The 21,165-nt window shown below is 45.2% G+C and overlaps 1 protein-coding gene across 2 annotated transcripts; it reads left to right on the forward strand.

The window, feature by feature from the left end:
• The first annotated feature begins 1,818 nt into the window (after positions 1 to 1,818).
• Positions 1,819 to 3,690, forward strand: HELT (helt bHLH transcription factor). 2 transcript variants are annotated; one of them, XM_024759873.1, is made up of 4 exons: positions 1,819 to 1,845; positions 2,281 to 2,385; positions 2,660 to 2,756; positions 3,191 to 3,690. In XM_024759873.1, exons 1-4 carry the CDS (start codon positions 1,819 to 1,821, stop codon positions 3,688 to 3,690), a joined length of 729 nt encoding a protein of 242 aa, XP_024615641.1. The 2 variants fall into 2 exon arrangements, with proteins under 2 accessions (XP_024615641.1, XP_024615642.1); XM_024759874.1 differs by having other exon boundaries at positions 3,194 to 3,690.
• Positions 3,691 to 21,165: the final 17,475 nt, after the last annotated feature.

Genomic DNA, 21,165 nt, shown 5'->3' on the forward strand with positions numbered 1-21,165 from the left:
CAGCGAGGCCTGGCGGTCGGGGAGGAGGCCCCCGGCTGCTGGGCCCGGCTGCCCGCAGAGGCGCAGGCGGAGCAGAGCTCCCAGCCGCCGCCGCCGCCCCCCTCCTGCCCCTCGCGCCAGTCCAGCAAATTTCCTCCCTCCTTTCGGTTCGTGCCTTCCCTCCCTCCTCCTCCCCCGATATATTCGCTCTCTAAAACCATAAAGAGATCAACCTCCCTAACTTCACGGAGCCCTTTTCAGTGACAAATATTGATGCCCAAAGTGTCTGCGCTCTCCCGCCCCCAAACTTTAAGGCGCCCGCGAAAGGGAGACATAAAAAGTTAACAATGCTGTGAAAATATGTTTGCAGAAAATAGACAATCGTTGGATTAAACGTATTCAAGTATGAAATAATGCCTTTTTGTGTCAAAACTTGGGCGATGGGCGGGTACAAAAGTTCCCTGTGGCAGCTACTTGCTCCCTTTGTGAGCCATGCGCTTTGGCGTCTCCACTTGGGCGCATTACTTAGAGCCCTCTAAGCGCGATTGTTTCTCCCTTTCTAATGACATTTACCGGATCAAAACATGCTGTTAATTCGATCAGAAGGCTTCACCCTCTCTGACAAAGCCACAATAATTTCTCCTGAAGTTTGTTAAATTGACCAAAATTAGGCAAATGAATAGGGGTCTGTAGGCGCCCCCTCTCGCAGGTGACGTCGCATAATGCTCGCCTGGGCCAGCTGCATTCCCCCTTTTCTTCTCAGCCCACTCTTCTCCGTGTTGCCCCCCAATCCTCCCACCACCCCCCTCACACACACACACACACACGCACACACACTCACACACACGCCTGCCTGTCTTTCCTCCCCCACCCTCTGGCATTATTAAAATTTAGCCCAACGAAACTATTCATACTTTTCAATGGACATTTTCCTTATAGGATAATAGGCTACAAATTGAGCCTCTTCGCCCCGCGAGGAGAGAGCCCGAGGGGGGGAGAAAAGAAAGGCGGCGATGTGGTCAGGGAGTAGGGGGGAGCGTCGCGTGCCAAAGACCTGCGGGAGGGGCGAGGCGAGGCGGGAGCCTCTTGTGCCCGCCGCAGCCCCACACCTGCCGGGATGTCCGGACAAATAAAGCGGTGTAAACAAAAAGGGGGGAGATGGACGTGTCACCAAGTCGTGTGAGAAAAGCCTGGGAACAAACGGGGCGCCTCAGTCTCCAAGAGCTCTCCCTTGAACCCGGCGGAACAGCCTATTAAAGGCTTACTTAATTACTTTAATGACTCTGGACAGGCTTTAAAACGCACTCGGCGCTGAGACTGCGGGCTTGCTGGGATTTGTAAACAGGCAATCGTGTGAGACTCAGCGGTGGGACTAAAGGAGGCGACACTGTTTTGTGAGGGTCCTCGCCCCCCGGCGCCCGCGGCCGCTGCGCCCCTGCGCTCGCTCGTCCGCCGGCGCAGGTTTACCGCCTCCTTCCCGCCCCGGCTGTTGCCATGCTAATGTTATTCCCCCGCCGGTCACGTGTCCTTTGAAGGGCCACGTGGATTAACAAAGCTGATCTGCCCCCAGCTCGCCCCCCTCGGCTGCTAAATTTTTTTTTCTTAACTTTAAAAAAAAAACTGATCTTGAATGCATGCATCCCCCAAACGCAGCTCCCCTAATCCTATGGAATAATTCAAGTCGTGAATGCACTTGGAGCCCTGGATGACCGCTTTATAAGGCAGCCCCTGGTAGTTGGGAGGCTGCAGTCTACCTGGGACACTCGAGGAGGCACACGAGGCGAAAAGTGGACGGGTGCCTCGCGCCACCGCCTCTCCCGAGGGCGCGTACTGACCAGAATGTCAGGAAAGCTCAAGGAACGCAAAGTGAGTCGGCTGAGCCCAGATGGCTCTTGCGCCAACAGGGTGGGGGCGTCTGACGCCCGCAGCACCACCTGGCTGGACCGACGGGCAGGGACATTATCACACGGGACTTATGGAGAGGAATCCTGAGTGGTTTGAGAAGGGGATGAGGATAGAGGGAGGGGACGCCTCAGTCAGGGAGGAGCCCACGCCTGGAGGCTGGTGGCCACCTCCCCACTGTCCTGCTGCTCAGCACGGCGGTGTGGCCCAGCGGACGCTGGAAAGGGAGCGCACCAGCGCGGGTGTGAGAAGGCAGAGCTTATGTGACCCACTGTGGAGGGACAGGGGCCTGGGGCGAGTCCCTGGGCAGCGCTGAGGGCTGGGAGACAGCTGTGCCAGCCGTGCCTTTCACGACTCTCTGGGCAAAGCCATCCTAAACGTACAAACCTCTGTTCGCAGAGAACCCCCGTTTCCCACAAAGTGATAGAAAAGCGGAGGAGAGACCGGATTAACCGCTGTTTGAACGAGCTGGGCAAGACGGTGCCCATGGCCCTGGCGAAGCAGGTAACGTCGGCGGCCGAGAAAACGGTGCTGGCGCTGGGGATCCTCTGCCGCCACTCTCGGCAGTGATGCCGGGAGTCTGGAGCCTGAGAGGGCCTTGCACGTGTGGGCTCCCTTCCCGGGTGCCTGAGCGCTGAGTGAGCCCCGGGCGGCCCTCGCGCAGATCCACAGCAGCGCCCCACTCGCTGGTCCTCTCCGGATAAAACCTTGCACCCAGCCTGCCCGGGTTGGCCGGCACCCGCTGGGCCGCTTCGAGGAGCCCTTCCTCCTTTTGCAGAGTTCCGGGAAGCTGGAGAAGGCGGAGATCCTCGAGATGACCGTTCAGTACCTGAGAGCCCTGCACTCCGCTGATTTTCCCCGGGGAAGGGAAAAAGGTGGGCGCGGGTTGCGCAAAGGGGAACCTGGACAGGGACCGTGCGCCACACGGAGACCTGGGGGCGGGAGTGGGAGTGAAGCGGCGCTCGCTAGAGGTCTCTCGCTCTCTGGATGCTGCCGGGGCGGGGGCGGGGGCGGGGTGGAGGTGGGAGCGGACTCCTGTGAAAGCTAGGGGGTCTGGAGCACAGGTGTCTGGGGATAGAGGTTCCGCGGCCTCCTCTCAGGTGGGGAGGGTGGGGTCAGACTCTTAAGGAAAAGGAAGTCGCTAGCTGGCGATTTTCCAGTCTCCAGAGTAACAAGAGGAGAGGGCGGGCGTCCAACGGAAACTCCGGCCAGGAAACATGATGGGAGGTGCTTGGCCCCCGCCTCGCGCTCCCGGTCGGAAAGGGCGCTCACAGTTTTTTTCTTTCTACGGTTTTTCTCGCCCCTCCAGCAGAACTGCTAGCGGAGTTTGCCAACTACTTCCACTACGGCTACCACGAGTGCATGAAGAACCTGGTGCATTACCTCACCACCGTCGAGAGGATGGAGACCAAGGACACCAAGTACGCGCGCATCCTCGCCTTCTTGCAGTCCAAGGCCCGCTTGGGCGCCGAGCCCGCCTTCCAGCCGCTGGGTTCGCTCCCGGAGCCGGATTTCTCTTATCAGCTGCACCCAGCGGGGCCCGAGTTCGCAGGCCATAGCCCTGGTGAGGCGTCCGTGTTCCCGCAGGGCGCGGCCCCAGGGTCCTTCCCCTGGCCACACGGCGCGGCCCGCAGCCCGGCGCTGCCCTACCTGCCCAGTGCGCCCGTGCCTCTTCCGAGCCCTGCGCAGCAGCACAGCCCCTTCCTGACGCCCGTGCAGGGCCTGGACCGGCATTACCTCAACCTGATCGGCCACGCCCACCCCAACGCCCTTAACCTGCACACGCCCCAGCACCCCGCGGTGCTCTGACGCCGACTCGCCCGCAGATTTCTTTGCGCTTCGGGCGCTGCCTGGGAGAAATACTGTATATTGTACAAGTGTAAATACGGTGCCAAGAAAAGAGCTGGGTGGGGGAAGGCCAAAAGCGAAAGAGTCTTCTGAAGGATCTCCCCCTTGGCAATAAACGTTTTCTGAAGGTACCAGAAAGATGGATTTCTTGTTACCGTCTGCTCTTCCAAAACCCACCCCCTCCGAGGTGTCTCGGGCGCAAGGCTGATAGGGGCCAAGGTGACGGCCCTCAATAGTCTGGGTGGGGAAGGGGGCGGGTCGCTGCGGTGTCTGAGGAGGCGGGGAGGCTAAGTGGAGGGGTCGCTTCCAGGCTGAATTCGCGTTTGCCCCGGGGCTCCAGACCCGCAAGTGCCTCGGGCGCACCTTGGGCATTTGCCTGGGGGAAGGGCAGACTCAAGGAACAGGGCCCTCAGCTCTCAGAAAATACAAATCGAAGGACCCTCCCCAAGCTGGCTTTGGCGGACTTTCGCCAGTTCCGACCTGGGCGCCCTTCCCTAACCCGGGACGAGGCCCCGGACATGCGCGCACCACATGCCCGCTGGTCTGGAGCGCGCCGAAACTCAGACCATCGGGATGCGTGACTAGGTTTACGGCCTCAACCTGTCTGGTAAAAAATATGTAGAGGAGGTAGCTTCCGAGTGTGGCTTAGAAACAACAGACGATGAAGTTTATCTTCGAATGACAACTACTCGTCGGCACCGAAGGGTTCGGGAAGCTGGAGTTGCCTTTGGCGCACAAATCAGCTCAGCTTAGGGGCCGCTGGGCAATCTGGTGAGAGGCCGGCGGCGACCGGGCTGGGAGACGTGCTCCCCCGAAAGGCTTGTTCCCTCTGCCCACACCCACATCCGGCCACTGGTGCGGCGTTGAGACGCTGGGTTCTTGGGCCTGCTGAGAAAGGCTTCTCCACCTTTTCCTGGGGGAGGGGGATTTTAACCTTCTCGCTCCACCCAGAACATAGGAACGTTTTGGGGTCTAGGGAAGACTTGGCTAGTGATCTGTAAGGGGCTTGTAGTTTTCAACAATTCGATCTGTCTTACCCACAAAACAGCAATACATTTAAAATAACAAGCTGAAATCAGGTTTTTCTAGGACCCAGAGAGCAAAATAAGCCTCACTGTTGTTCTATGTTAACTGATAAAATGAACAAGGTAACCAACCCTTGTCTTTGTGAGAATTTAAAATTTTTCCTTCATTGATTTTTTTTTCTTTGTCTTTTCTTTCTGTTCCCGTTCCCTTTGATGCCCTTTAAATAACTCAAAATTAGGTAGCAGGTTTTCCAGTTTCCTGAGGCCATTTAGCTGAACTACGATTATTTGTCGCCGCTCAGGTTAGCTGGAGTGCAATAAATTAACTTATTCCATTTCTGTGGACAGGGCTTAAGGGAGCTCTGACCTAGACTGTTTACTGAGGTCATGGAGGAAGATGGCCTACAATTTATAAACCCTCAAACTTGATTACAGAGACAGGACCAAAAATACCACACACACACACACACACACACACACACACAGAGCCACTTCATTATGTTGTCCATAAAGTGAAACTTAAATCTTAAATGTGTATGTTTTGGGGGCAGGGAGAATCTATAAACTTTAGAAAAAGTCTTTCAAGTAAAGGGTTCTTGCCCTTACATGCACTATATATCACTACAATACTTATCTATAAAATGTGAGATGCAAACAAGTATCTCCTCCCTTATGAAATGATATAGTTGGAGCATGAAAGTCAGTGTAAGGTCAGGAGGCCACTGGGTAACAAATATATATTGAGCAATATGGGATGAAAACAAATTATGCAGAAATGGGAGAATGCATGGTGCCTATTATTGGAACACATGTCTTACACCCATTTTTATCAGCGCTGGATACAGAATATGAAGGAAGGCCTTTCAGCCTTTTTTTCTCTGAGCATTAAGCCAATGTGAATTCCCTTTGGCAGTGAAGCATTAAAGATATAGTGTTACCCTGGAAATATAAATTATTAATATATTCAGCATTTTTGTCACTTCTCAACTGTTAACCAAATTAGACAAAACTTTCTTTTGCTAAGTAGATTTTCTCTTTGGGATTAGCTTTGGGAAAGCACAGGGCCACCATAGTAAAAACTTTGGTCATTTACATATAATTTTGCAAACTTCCACTGGCCCATGACAGTCTTTGTACCTCAAATGTTGGTATTCTTGATTTTTTTTTTTCTTTCTCATTTAACTGTGGAGGATAAAACCCTGCTTTGGATTTACAATGACTTTAGGATAAAAGTCTCCCTCCCCTTTCTCTCCCTCCCCCGTTCTGTGTGTGTGTGTGTGTGTGTGTGTGTGTTGTGTCTTTTTCTGAAACCTTCTTCCAAAGTTCCAATTCTCCAGGCTTGGCGAAAAGTCAAACTTTGCAGAAGATTAAAAATGTCACTACAAAATGGAATCGACTTAAATCAGATTGTGACTTTAATGTGTTCTTCCTGTACTTTCTCTGACAACACATTACTTCCAGCCTCTCTGTCCCAAGCCCCCCACCTACTCCCCCCTCTGTCTGAGTCTCTTATGCCCAATCCCTCCACTCTTTCTTTTAAGTAAGTTGTATAGTAATGGTTTCCAAGAGAGGCTCAACCAAACCCAGAAATAACAAAAAACAAAAAACAGTGGGTTTGGCTGGAGGTGACCCATTGTGATACTTCTGAAAGGGGCAACCCCTTGTTTCTTGGGCTTCATCCTTGAATGGGCAAGAATAAAAATAATCATCCCCATGAAATCAAAGGTTTTCTCTAGAGGCTTGAGGAACAAAGCTGATGGCTGGTGCTTTGGTTCAGTCCCTGTGGCTCTGTAGGGCTACAACTAGGAGCTTCTTGGCCCTCCAGACACCCCAGCGAAAAGGCGGTAATACAGAGCTCACTTGTGCTTCCAAGCGTTATTGAACAAACACAGCCATGTACCAGTGGGGGCCCTGCAGTCTGGCCTGCTAGATACCAGACAAGGAAGGTAGAAGAGCAGCTATGCAAGTGCCTACCTGACCCCACAAAGGCACGGAATTCCTAGGAACCTGGTAATGGGTATCTGCATAGAGTAACACACCAAGAAAAGTAAGGCAAGATGGGGCATGTAGTAGGAGCTCAATAAACATGTGTGGCATGACATCATAGTACTGAGTCTCTTGGATTCTACATCTCGCCTAGACCTCTTGTTTCTGGCCCTTAGTCCCCTCCCCACTTCAGTAGAGACCAGAAAGTACTTGTATACCCACCCAGAAATCTGTGGAGCAACCTACACACATTCTGAGGGTTTTCAGACAGACCAACGTCCCTGCCTTTGCCTAGAAATTCTACCTTGTGGTCTGGCAGCAGGAGACACACTTGGCCTGCTTGGTTAAGGCAGTTAACTCTTCCTGAAGGCCCAGCTAAATGAAGACGCCAAATCCAGGATTTGAGTTCAAAACTAGCCTGATGAGGGTTCTGCTCCTTTCACACGGGAAAGAGCCAAGACTGGGCTGAGTCGACTCCACCCTCCTCTTTTCTGCACCATTAGCTGTTCAGACCCCACCTGGAACTGCATTCCAGCTCTGCTTCTTACAATTCTGGGCAAATTGCTAAGCCACTCTGCATCTGTTTCCTCATCTATAAAATAGAGATATTAAAGGTGCATATACCTCATAGAGTTGCTAAGAGGATTAAATGAACTGGTACACTCAAAGCACTCTAGACAGTGTGTGGCCCACAGTGAATGTTCAATAAATGTTAGCTATTATAATAATTATCTATTCCTCCCCCCTGCAAGTGTCAGATCCTTGGGACCACCTCAAACTGAAAACTAAAACGTCAAGGCACATGATGAAAAAATCTTGAACCCCAGGGCTCTTTCTTAAACCCCAAGGCTTATTCTGAAACAAGGCAATATTCTTCATTTAGGGCAAGTGGGGGTAGGGAGCTCAAATTCCATCCCATGGTCATTTTGAGGCCTATGAGCCCCATTCCGAGTTATGATTGGTACTCGGGGCCCCTAATAACCTTGGAATGCTGTCTCTTATGCTCTTTCAAATACAGAAATCTAGCTTTATGTTATTTTGTTACAGCTCTTATACCCACATTCCCACATTCTCTCTCAAAGTACATATTCTAATGCCTATTATTAACATACAAACTTGGCTGTTGCAGATTCTTTTCTGGATCATGGAGTAAATAAATAAACTAATTCAATATTCCTTAAATACACTTTCTCTGGCAGCTTTATGTTCCTCTCAGCATCTCCCCCATTTTTTCCCATTCAAGTCTTCTGTCCATCCTATTTGTCACCTGTCTGCCCCAATGCTGGCTCCAGACCCACCCCCTGATGCAGGTGAAGGCAGTGCTGCAGACCCCCAGCTGCCTGGGTCCCGACCCCTCACTCTCACTCCCTTTCTCACTTGGCCTTCGTTTCTCACGCTCTCTGGTTTTCTGATTGCTCGGCTCCCAATATCCGCTTCTCCATGCACCCACGGCCTGGGGTAAGAATGATCTCTGCGTGTGTGTGTCCACATGAAGAGGTATCACTGGGGTAACACTCCCAACCTCTCTCAGCAGCCCTTTCACATTCTTCAGCTACCCCACTGGAGGGTTTAAAAGGTGGACCCGAGCACACTCACCTCAGCCCCTTTATCTTTGGGCGCCAACCTGCCCACAGGAAGCAAGCAAGCGTTCCCATCTAAGCTGGCTGGAAGATTTAGAGCTCTTCCTATGCTTTTGATGGCTAAGTTTAATTCTAAGGTGAAGTGTTACAAGCCCACTCTCCACACGCAGATGTCACATCCTCCAGTCAGTCTCAAAACAGACATTTTTTTTCTCCACCTGACATCCCATATCCATATCCTAAATGATTCTGAGCACAGGTAAGAGGGAAAAAAAAGACATTTATTTATTGGATACCCTAAAACCCCAGAACCTGGGTGCCTATATGTGTGCAGCCAGGAAGGCAGATATACATATATGCCTGTGTGCGTTGAGCAGTGTAGGCACAAGAGTGTCCGCATGTGTGTGCACAGGTGGCTGCTGTGTCCACAAGTGTGCGTGGAAAGACGAGCTGGGACCAGAGAAAAGACCACTGAAGAGAGTGGCTAGATTAGAGCTTGAGGGACCCAACTATTTCTGGCTCACTTGGAAGATAAGAAGCAACCATTATGAAGGACTGCAAATCTGTCCCATTATAATCTCTGACAAACCCTCTATATATTGGGAAGAGCTGCAGCAAAGCAGGAGAGAGGCAGTAGACAGTGTTATGCTGAATGGGGGCGTGGGAGATAACAGGAAAGTTACCAAAACCACAGACGATGGGGGTGGGAAACTTGAGCAGGAATTCTGGGCTGAGCTATAAAGAGAGGGTATGAGGAAAAAGAACCCCAAGGGAAATGGGAACCTGAGTATTTTTTGCTATTCCCACCTAGCCTCATTTATTATGTTTAGCTTAAAAGCAAGAGTCAGTAAAACATACTAGTTAAAGCTTTATAAATATGATGAAACATTCTTGGTACAATATTTCTAGGAGCCCTTTTGCAATGTTTGATGAAACAAAAAGCAAGCCTCCTCTATGGCTGTTTTGTCATAGGTATATCAGTAGATATACCTTCCACAATAAAAGACTTTCACCTCCATCTACTAAGAACAGAACTTTATTTTTTACATAAACATGATTTCTATTTTATATTTATGCCAGGCTATATAAATCTGTGATCTAGCCCTATTATTCTTTCTAAATATAACCTAAAGTATAATTAGTGAAGAAAATAATTGCTATAAAGACATGGAGAGGATGCACACAAGTTTTAGGACTACAAGTTACGACTCATCTCTCTACTTTTTTGATGTATTGTGTGCCATGTATGTGGCACACCTACAACTGCAAGCTGTCTAGCCTCAACAGTACTGGGGGGGAAGTCCGGGAAGTCAATTCTGGGTACTTGGAGAAGCGGTTTGGAAAAAGTCAAATTGAAGGGAGGGTCATTTGCAAATATATATTCTGGCCACAAGCCACAAGAAATAAATTTGTGAAAGTTTGAAAAATTCCTAATTTCACAAACCCCTCCTACTGTGATGTACAGTAAAGAGGCAGACATGAATACCATTGAACCCTATCTGACTTACATGACAGCCCACTCAAAAAGACAAGAGCAGGGGCTTCCTTGGTGGCACAGTGGTTGAGAGTCCGCCTGCCGATGCAGGGGACACGGGTTCATGCCCTGGTCCGGGAGGATCCCACATGCCGCAGAGCGGCTGGGCCCATGAGCCATGGCCGCTGAGCCTGCGCGTCCGGAGCCTGTGCTCCACAACGGGAGAGGCCACAACAGTGAGAGGCCCGCGTACCGCAAAAAAAAAAAAAAAAAAAAAAAAAAAAGACCAGGGTAATGTGGATACTGTCAAATTAGAACTGAATAATAACTATCATGACCCTGAACCCTAGGCTGATGATGGCCCAAACATGTATGGTGAGGGTGGGCTGCAGGGGAAGGAATTTCACTGCTATATCATTAATTTCAGAGGGAAGAAGGTAAGAATTTCTTAGAATACTATAAAAAAATGGAAAGATAATTTCTAAAACTACTGAAAGTAGCATTGTGTTGTCTGTTTCCTCGCCATGAAGAGAACATGTATCAGTGAGACAATACTTTCAAATCTTTTCAATTATGTATTACAGAAAGAGACACCGTGAAAGCTGAATATGCTTTGGAGATAAGGGAGTTTACGAAACAGTAATTTCCAAGAAGCATCAAATGACTTGCTATGAGGACAGGAACCAAGTGATGTGGGTAACAAGAATACAGGATGAGTTTATGTTGCACTTGATGGTGGATTTTTGGGTATCAAGTGTTTGCTATTGTTAGCAAGCTTCTTCCAAAACAAATCTGTAGTCTATTTTTCCATATAACTCCCAGTCATACTTTGATAAAGCTCATCTTCACTAAGGAGGAAGTTGTAGAACTTAAGAACTGATTTGAATTCTGCGAAGGAAAGGTAGCCACTACTATCAACATCCAGTTTCTTTCTTTCTTTTTGAATTTTATTTATTTTTTTATAGAGCAGGTTCTCATTAGTCATCAATTTTATACACATAGTGTATACATATCAATCCCAATCTCCCAATTCATCACACGCCCACCCCCACCCCCCACCGCTTTCCCCCCTTGGTGTCCATATGCTTGTTCTCTATATCTGTGTCTCTATTTCTGCCCTGCAAACCAGTTCATCTGTACCATTTTTCTAGGTTCCACATATATGTGTTAATATATTTGTTTTTCTCTTTCTGACTTACTTCACTCTGTATGACAGTCTCTAGATCCATCCATGTCTCTACAAATGACCCAATTTCGTTCCTTTTTATGGCTGAGTAATATTCCATTGTATATATGTACCACATCTTCTTTAACCATTCATCTGTCGAAGGACACTTAGGTTGCTTCTATGTCCTGGTTATTGTAAATAGCGCTGCAGTGAACATTGTGGTACATGACTCTTTTTGAATTATGGTTTTCTCAGGGTATATGCCCAGTACTGGGATTGCTGGGTCGTATGGCAGTTCTATTCTTTTTTTTTTTTTTTTTTTTTTTTTAGAACGCGGGCTTCTCACTGCTGTGGCCTCTCCAGTTGCGGAGCACAGGCTCCAGATGCACACGCTCAGTGGCCATGGCTCACGGGCCCAGCCGCTCCGTGGCATGTGGGATCTTCCCGGACCGGGGCGCGAACCCGCGTCCCCTGCAAATGCACAGGCTCAGTGGCCATGGCTCATAGGCCCAGCCACTCCGCGGCATGTGGGATCTTCCCGGACCAGGGCACGAAACCACGTCCCCTGCATCGGCAGGCAGACTCTCAACCACTGCACCACCAGGGAAGCCCCTATTTTTAGTTTTAGTTTTTAGTTTTTTAAGCCCCTATTTTAAGTAAGGAATCTCCATACTGTTCTCCATAGTGGCTGTATCAATTTACATTCCCACCAACAGTGCAAGAGGGTTCCCTTTTCTCCACACCCTCTCCAGCATTTGTTGTTTGTAGATTTTCTGATGATGCCCATTCTAACCAGCATGAGGTGATACCTCATTGTAGTTTTGATTTGCATTTCTCTAATAATTAGTGATGTTGAGCAGCTTTTCATGTGCCTCTTGGTCATCTGTATGTCTTCTTTTGAGAAATGTCTATTTAGGTCTTCTGCCCATTTTTCAATTGGGTTGTTTGTTTTTTTTAATATTGAAAAGCCCTCTGTAGGCTCTTCCAGTCACACTGGATTACAGAAGAGAAAATTATTGGACAAATAAATTCTTCCTCCCCCAATATATAAAAATATCAAAACATAAATGTTTCCTCCCTTTGCTTCTCCCCTTTTTTCCCTACCCAGCCCCTTCCTGCCCAATCACCAACTTTTCTTCTCTTATGGGGTAGGATACAGTTATCCTGAAGGTTTTTTTTTTTTTTTTTGCGGTACGCGGGCCTCTCACTGTTGTGGCCTCTCCTGTTGCGGAGCGACAGGCTCCAGACGCGCAGGCTCAGCGGCCATGGCTCACGGGCACAGCCGTTCCGCGGCATATGGGATCTTCCTGGACCGGGGCACGAACCCATGTCCCCTGCATCGGCAGGCGGACTCTCAACCACTGCACCACCAGGGAAGCCCCTGAAGGTTTCTTTTGAGGCTCTTAACCTAGGCAAAACCATGTCATGCAATAGAAGGAAACCACTAAGGCCTTATTTCCAGATCTATCCTCACCTCCAGACAGACTCACAATCTGTCTCTCCTTGATTCACCACTATCCCTTGACCAGCCTCTCACCCTTCTCCTAACTCCACATCCAAACAGACATTAAGACTTGTGGATTTTACCTTATATCTCTTGATCCATTCATTTCTATTTCTTCTGCCACAGCCAAAAACCAGGCTGTCAGTGACCCTTTTCAACTTCCCACCAATCTCATAGGCGTCCATTTTTGCTTCCTCTAATTGATTTTCAGCATATCAACCAGACCGTTTTTCTAAAACACAAATCTAAAATTCCCCTGTTTAGAATTATTCAATGCCTGCCTGCTCTTACTCTCAGGAAAAAGTCCAAGTTCCTTGTCAGCCTTCCCACTGTGGCCCCTGCACACTTCTCAGGCCTCATTGCTTGACAGTAACTACCCCAAATGCAACGTCAGGCACACAGACACTGATTGATCAGGCCCGGTGACACGGATTCACACCCCGGGCTATCGTGAATGCTGGTTTTCAAAGGCAAAGAGAAGTTCAGAATACCTTTTCCCTTAGGCGACTGATCAGCACTCTCAAAGCTGCTGACTCTTCTCTAATGAAAAGTTGATTTCATTCTCACGTGAAGGGAAATGCATAGTCGCAGCAGCCTTGTGCCCATTCACACAAATCTGCCTCTTAAATGGCTTCAGAAATTCTTGGTACGAAACACTGACAAAATCAGCTGACCCTTGAACAACACGGGTTTGAACTGCTTGGGTCCACTTATACATGGATATTTTCAATAAACACGTACTACAGTATGACACGATCTACCTACCGCTGACTGAATTCAAGGATGCGGGACTGCAGTTATGGAAGCCGCCTGTAAAGTTGGATGTGGATTTTTTACTGCATTGAGGGTCAGCGCCCCTAACTTCCAAGTTGTTCAAGGGTCAACTGCACATGAAATCTATGTTCTGGTCTATTTTTTCTGGACTTTTATAATCAAACAATATCATTATTTGACATTAAATACTATCAACAGGCAAGGTGATTAAGAACATGGGCTCTGGAGCTAAGCTGCTAAGTCCTGGTTCTGCCATTTTCTGATTATATGACCTTGAAAATTATTGGACAACTCTGGGCTTCAGTTCCCATCATTAAATGGAATGATAGTACCCATCCCATAGGGTTAATGGGAGGATTAAGAGAGTTAAGAGCAGTGTCTGGCCAGTGGTCTGTACCCAGTAACTTAGCTAGCATGACTAAAATCTGCATGAGGTTGCTGTATAAACTAAACCAAACCAATTTCCTTTGAAACTGCTGACCTATTTACAATATTGAATTTTTGAAATAATGGTTTTTATTTTGTCAATTCATTGCCCCTCTCCTTTTTTAAAACCAGTCTTAATCTGAGTGTTTTCTTCTCTGCATCAGAAAAGACATAGAAGAAAGGTATTGATAGAAAGAGATCTCTTTTTTAGGAAGGGATTTGCTAGGGATCACGTACAGGGGCAACTCCAGAAGTTCTAAATAGACTTCAGAGCAGCCACCTGGTTGGAACAGCTCTAGAGGATTTGTCTTAAGGCTGCAAACACAGTCTCAGGTGGCCTTAGTCGGGTTAATGGAAATCAAGAGGGAGCTAAGGTCCCCCAAATGTGTTCCTGGATGTCTCCCCTGACCTGGCCCAGTGTTAGGGGCTTTCACACACGGTTACACCATTTACTCTCCACAAACACGTCTGCAGTAGGAAACGTTACCCTCAATGTTCAGATGAGGCCTAACTCAGAGAGTTTGTTGAAAGTCACATAACTATTTTGTGGCAGAGCTAGGATTTGAACTATAATATGTTTGCTTCCCAGTCCATTGCCCTTTCCTCTATGCAACAGCTGTCACAATCAGGAACACTTTCTTGGAACTGCATGATTTAGATCTAAGTTTAGGAATACTCTTCTTGTGTAAAGTTGTAGTCCTCCAGGACCTCAAAACTGGGCAGTTGGATGTTTCTAAAATTCAGGTTTAAAAAAATAATGTAACTTTAAAAAACTAATGGGAATATATGTATGCATATAGCTGATTCACTTTGTTACATAGCAGAAACTAACAGAACATTGTAAAGCAATTATACTCCAATAAAGATATTTTTAAAAACTAATTATCAAAGCAATATATGCTCATTATAGAAAATTGGAAACACATAGGAAAGTATAAGGAGAATACAAAAACACCTTTAATCTCACCATCCAATGTAAGCACATTTTTTATGTTTCCTTAAAACCTTTCTATGCACACACTAATTTTAAAATACATTTTGAATAGCTAGTACATTTATATAGTACAAAATGTTAGAAGTACAAAAGGATATACAGTCAAAAGTCTCCCTCCTACCTCTGCCCCCAGCCCCGCAGTGCCCTTCCTAGGAAGCGATCACTATTACCAGTTTTTATGTCACCTTTAAAAGATACTCCGTGTATACACACAAACTGAGTAAATTTTTAATTCTTTTTTTAAAAAATGGTACATTGTTTTTTGAGTAAATACAAACATACACCTAGATTTTCTTACTCTCTAGATCTGACTCACCTTCCTTCTCCTTTAGTATCACATCTCCTTCCTGGCAGTCCACACTCATATTCATTCAGGTTGTTGCACAGCCCAGTGAAAATCACCTTAAAATCTGCCTTGCTGATAAATCCAGTGTGAGAGGGATCAATTCTTGAAACTTTTTTCTGAGATCATCCCTTAAATAACCTCACCTAAGAGAGACAAAGAATCAGAAACTATAAGATGTTGAGTCTTTCAGCAGGACTGCATATATTTCTTGATGTGTGATGTTGTGGCACCACTCTGTACAACATTCTTCCAGTAAATTAAGTCTAAGTGGTAAGGGTCACTGGGTCTAAATAACATGCCTATTCTGACCCCTTTTAGTTGTCTTCCAAAATATTTGTAATTTCCTAAACTTGTCAAGCTCTCTCCTGCCTTTGCGTAGGTTCTTTCCTCCTTCTTTTAGAAATTCATTCCTCCACCATCCCGGCCTCCTCACCTCCTTTCTTTACCAAGAAAATTCCACCTTCCCCCTTTCTTTTTTTATGAATTTATTTTATCTATTTATTTTGGCTGCTTTTGTTCTTTGTTGTGGTGCGCGGGCTTCTCATTGCGGTGGCTTCTCTTGCGGAGCACAGGCAGTAGGTGTGTGGGCTCAGTAGTTGTGGCACGTGGGCTCTAGAGCGCAGGCTCACTAGTTGTGGCCACGGGCTTAGTTGCCCCACAGCATGTGGGAGCTTCCCAGACCAGGGCTCGAACCCGTGTCCCCTGCATTGGCAGGCAGATTCTTAACCACTGTGCCACCAGGGAAGGCCCCCACCTTCCCTTTTAAGATGAAAACTTTCTTTGATACCCCATCTTCCTACCTCCCAGTCTCATTAGGCACTTCTGTGTGTTACTCATTACGCTTGTACAAAACCCCTATCATTCATTTAACAAATACCTGTTAAGTGCCTATACATGCCAGAGATTGAGGAAACGGGATAAGGCAAGTGACATCCTGATAGCAGTTATACAGTCTAATGGGGAAGAAATTAGGTAAGCAGTTATTAAAGTATGATAAATGCTAAAAAGGAATATTCAGGGTGCTTGGGGAGAAGGGGAAACCTAGAGCAGAGGCTCCCAATTGGTCCTAATGAGGCAGAGACAGTGACATTTCAGCTGATGCCCGAAGGAAGTGTAGGAATTAACCAGGTGAATTGGGCACGAAGAGGAAGGAAGAGGGTTTCAGGTAGAGAGAACACCTGTGTGAAACCTCAGAGGTATTCAATACGAACAAGGAACTTTTGAGGAATTCACGGTTGTCCATATGGCCAGTGAATTGTTTTAAGACTTGATCAGATATGTCTTTTATAAAGATGGCTCTGGTTTCAGTGTGGAGAAAGAACTGGAGAGGAGGAACACTGGAGTCCGAGGGACTAGTATTTGTAGCATTTACATAGGATTTCTCCATAAAGAGTTGAAGCCCAGTATCAGATTATTTGCATTTCATAATTCTGAATTATTTTTGATGGTCTTGTTTCTGAGCTTTTTAAAAGAGCACTAGATTATACTCATCTTTTTAGCATCAGAGCCTAGTGGAGGTTCGCACAGAGTGGGTTAGCAAGAAATGTCTATAAGAGACAAATGGTAATACTTCCTCAGAGTAGCTTAAGCTTAAGATTAGGCTCTTTTCTTGTTAAATTGAATAGAGCAACACAAAATGGAGTCTCTTACTATTCCTATTAAAATATACCATTAAATTAAAACAACAGCATTTTTATTAAATAAACACCAATTTCCAAACTTGACAACAAATTACAAGTATTATCTACAGTAGTGGAAGCAATACAGAGATCCCACCGCAGGTGAGTCGTTTGTAGGCAGTCACTGGAATTGATCTTTATGGAGGCAATGCTTGACATGGAAATGAATAATAATGATTTCAGGAATGCAAATTATTTATGCATGAGAATAAAGATCTGATGTAAACTTGGCCAAACTGCATTGCTAAATTATGATGAAAGGATTATGAATGTTAGAGAAGAGACTAAAGATGATAACATGCCTAATAAGAACTAAACATGTTTAAAAATCTTTTTATTGTAAAATTAAATAAGATACAGAAAACCACATAAAACAAATATTATTTTAATGATTTATTTTAAGGTGGATACCATTGTAACTATGGCAAAGGTTAAGAAATAGAATTTTGCCATCTCCATGTAGCTTCATGCCAATCCCAATCCCTTTCTCCCCAACCAAGTAACCATTATCCTGACTTTTACAGAAATCACTTTGCTTGGATTAAAAAAAAAGTTTTATCACCCAACTGTGTATCCTGGACAATACAGTTTTTTCTTGCTTCTTTAAAAATATTTGATATGTCTTTTAAATCTCTTTTAAGTTTAGCTTTTCCCTCCATCCCTTTCACTTTCTTACAGTGTATCTGTCAGGAAGGCCAGGCTACAACAGCTGTAGTTCTGCGGAGGCTGGATGCTGCTGGTGGAAGACTCATGTGTAGCTCATCATGTTCCTCTGTCTTCTCTATCCAGCAGCTGGATCCAGAGACTACATCAGAATCAGGTTTAACCCCTTTGACAAAACTAAGCACTTAAAAAAAAAAACTGGAATGAACTATTAAAAGTCTCAAATTTCACCTTTAGCCCCTTCAGAACTGTTCCCAGCTCTGCCTCTCCACTCAGCTCTTGGGTGCATCCTGCTCTTTGCTGTCAGTCATGGAGATGCTCACTGTGTTTGCACACACCCTCCTTCTGGCTCTAATTGCTCGTCGAGCTAATCAGTTCTACTGAGAAAAGTGACTAAGGCTTTCACTGCTTTAGGCAGAAGCTTCCCTGGCCCACTGAGTTGGGAGTTTCCAGTCCAGCCTGTTTGCTGACACCCCACCTACAAAGCTTCTCGTGGAATGAGGGACATCCTCTCTTCCTCCACTCAAATACACCAGCCTCTTCCCCATTTGTTTCCCAAGTATTACTTTCAATCATATTGAAGGGAAAAAATGCCTTTAAAATTTAAACTGTTCCACTGACCGAATATAAAATTCTGAAATGCAGGGTTTTTTTATTACGAAATTTTTATTTTGGACTTCTTATAGCTTAAGAAGCATTACAATGTAAAAAAGATATAATAATGACAATTTAACATAGTATCTCTAAATAGATGATTTTTACATCATTTAAAAATACTGAAAGATTCAGAATTTTAAAAATTATTTTAAAATTAGATAATTCCTTTTCTTTTTCTTCAATTTGGGATTTTTATATACTCTTTGTTAATGGGATATTCATTAGTCTACTTATTTGATTTCTACTGGCTTGATACCATTTTGTTAATCACTTATGAATAGGTTTTCTTATGAAATGTTTCCTTTCATGGTTTGCAAACATCTATTTCTGAAAATCACTTTTTAAAAGCAGTATTCTCTAAACAACATCTGCATCTTCAAGACTCAGTTTAAATACTAATTCTGACTAATCTTCCTAATCCCATAAAAGTCTCTTTCTGATGTGGACTTCCTCATTATGCCTATATTTTAGTGGTTGTCAGGTACATAAGTGTTTTACAACATAATTTAATTCCTTGATCTTGAAATGCAGTTTTTTGTTTGTTTGTTTGTTTTTTGTTTTTGCGGTACACGGGCCTCTCACTCTTGTGGCCTCTCCCGTTGCGGAGCACAGGCTCCGGATGCGCAGGCTCAGCGGCCACGGCCCACGGGCCCAGCCGCTCTGCGGCATGTGGGATCTTCCCAGACCAGGGCACGAACCCGTGTCCCCTGCATCGGCAGGCGGACTCTCAACCACTGCGCCACCACGGAAGCCCGAAATGCAGTTTTTATGGCACCTTTTATCTTCTGAATGCATTGGCCCCGAGGGATTTAAAACAGTAAAATAAATTACCCATCACTGTCATCATCATATCCTATGATTCAGCTGATCAGAAACTAAGTCTGATCATGGTAATGGAGAGCTTAGAGTAGCCATTCTAATAATCAAACATTTTGCAGCATTATTCTTTGAAGAATTAAAAGTAGCTTAGCAATTCATTTTGCCAAGGGTGAAATAACAGATCCGATATTTCAGATCAGACTGAGCCACATGGCCACCTATGTCTAACACGACAATGACACACCATTCAACTAGGTACCTTCTTCTCTCTCTTGCCTACACATGCAATCCAGCACCAAAATCTTAAATCCTTCCACTTTTCTCCATGTCCTTTCTGACACTCTCATGGTCCAAACCACTATTTCTCAGCTGCAATACTGCCAGTTTCCAATCTGTAGTCTCCCAGGCTACACTTCTGGTTCCTCAAAATCTATTTCCACACAACAATCTGCATGGCCTTTTAAAATGAATTTACACTGTATTTTCCTCCTCCGCTAATTACTTCCATAACCTCTCACTGCTGCAGTAAAATCCAAACTCCTCACCACAGCTGGTAAGACTTTGTGCCCCAACTCTTGCCACTCCTTCCGCCTCACTGCCTGTTCTCCACATGGGTCTCTGCATGCCAACCACCCTGGCCTTCCCTCAGCTCCTCAGAAGTGCTCAAGTTCTTCTCAGCGTGCGGCCTTCAAATATTCTGCCCCAGTCTTCACTCTTTCACTGTTGGCTTTCAGCAGTGCCTTCCTGGACTACCCTCACTTACCCACTCAAATATCTGGTAGCAGAAACCTGTTACTTTTCTCCCTTCAAATTACTCATCATAATCATTTTTTAAATTAATTTATTTATTTTAAGATTTTTTTTGACATGGACCATTTTTAAAGTCTTTACTGAATTTGTTACAATATTGCTTCTTTTTTATGTTTTGGTTTTTTGGCTGTGAGGCCTTTGGGATCTTAGTTCCCTGAACGGGAATTGAACCTGTGCTCCCTGAAGTGGGAGCACGGAGTCTTAACCAATGGACCACCAGGGAAGTCCCCCAAATTATTTTAAATTGTGGTAAAATATACATAAAGTTTACCAATTTAACCATTTTTAAGTGTACCGGTCTATGGCACTCAGTGCATTACACTGCTGTGCAACTCAGTTGACCATCCATCCCCAGAACTTCTTCATCTTCCCTTACTGAAACTCTGTACCCATTAAACAACAACTCCTCATTTCCCCCCTCTCCCTCTCCCTTAGCAACCACCATTCTACCTTCTGTCTTTATGAATTTGACTCTTCTAGCATCTCATGTAAGTGGAATCAGTCAACATTCGTCCTTTTGTGTCTCGCTTATTTCACTTAGCATAATGTCTTCAAGGTTCATTCATGTCTCAGCATGTGTCAGAATTTCCTTCCTTTTTAAGGCTATTATTATTCCATTACACGTATATACCATTTTGTTTATCCATTCACCTGATACTTGGGTTGCTTCCACCTTTTGGTTATTGTGAATAATACATTGTGAACTTGGGTGTACAAAATTCTGTTCAAGTCCCTGCTTCCAATTTTTTTGCATATATACCTAAATGTGAAATTGCTGTAATTTGGTAACTCTGTTTTTGTTTTCCACGGTAGCTGTATCATTTCACATTCCCATCAGCAATGCACAAGGGTTCCATTCTTCCCAATACTTGTTCTTTTTTTTTTAATAATCATCATCCTAATGGTTATAAATTAGTGTCTCGTGGTTTTGATTTGCATTTCTCTAATGATTAGTGATGTTGAGCATCTTTTCGTGTGCTTATTGGCCATTTGTATAGCTTTGGAGAAATATCTATTTAAGTTCTTTGCCCAATTTTTAAAATTGGGTTGTTTGGCTTTTACGTTGCTGAGTTGTAGGAGTTCTTTATATAGTCTAGCTATTAACCTTTTATCAGATATATGATTTGCAAATGTTTCCCTCCATTCCTTGAGCTGTCCTTTCACTCTGCTGATATGTCCTTTCAGGCACAAAAGTTTTAAGTTTTGATGAAGTCCAATTTATCTATTGTTTCTTTTGTTGTCTGTGCTTTTGATGTCATATCCAACAAATAATTAATAGTCTTTAATTATGTATTTATCTGAATGGTTGTTTTTTTCTCATAAATGTGTACTTTAATAGACTGGAAGTTACACAAAGTCAGAAACCTCTGTTTGCCTACACTGAGAATAGTGACTAGTAGGTGTTCCAGTATATATTGGTAATCTAATGAATGTGTATCTTCTGATATTATCAATATATGATGTTGTATGATACCCTATTATTTGTACAATTATGAAAAATATTAATAAATGTGACATTAAATTATCTTTA

Source organism: Neophocaena asiaeorientalis, unplaced genomic scaffold (assembly GCF_003031525.2).
Source record: "Neophocaena asiaeorientalis asiaeorientalis breed wild unplaced genomic scaffold, Neophocaena_asiaeorientalis_V1.1 scaffold521, whole genome shotgun sequence".
Classification (NCBI taxonomy): domain Eukaryota; kingdom Metazoa; phylum Chordata; class Mammalia; order Artiodactyla; family Phocoenidae; genus Neophocaena; species Neophocaena asiaeorientalis.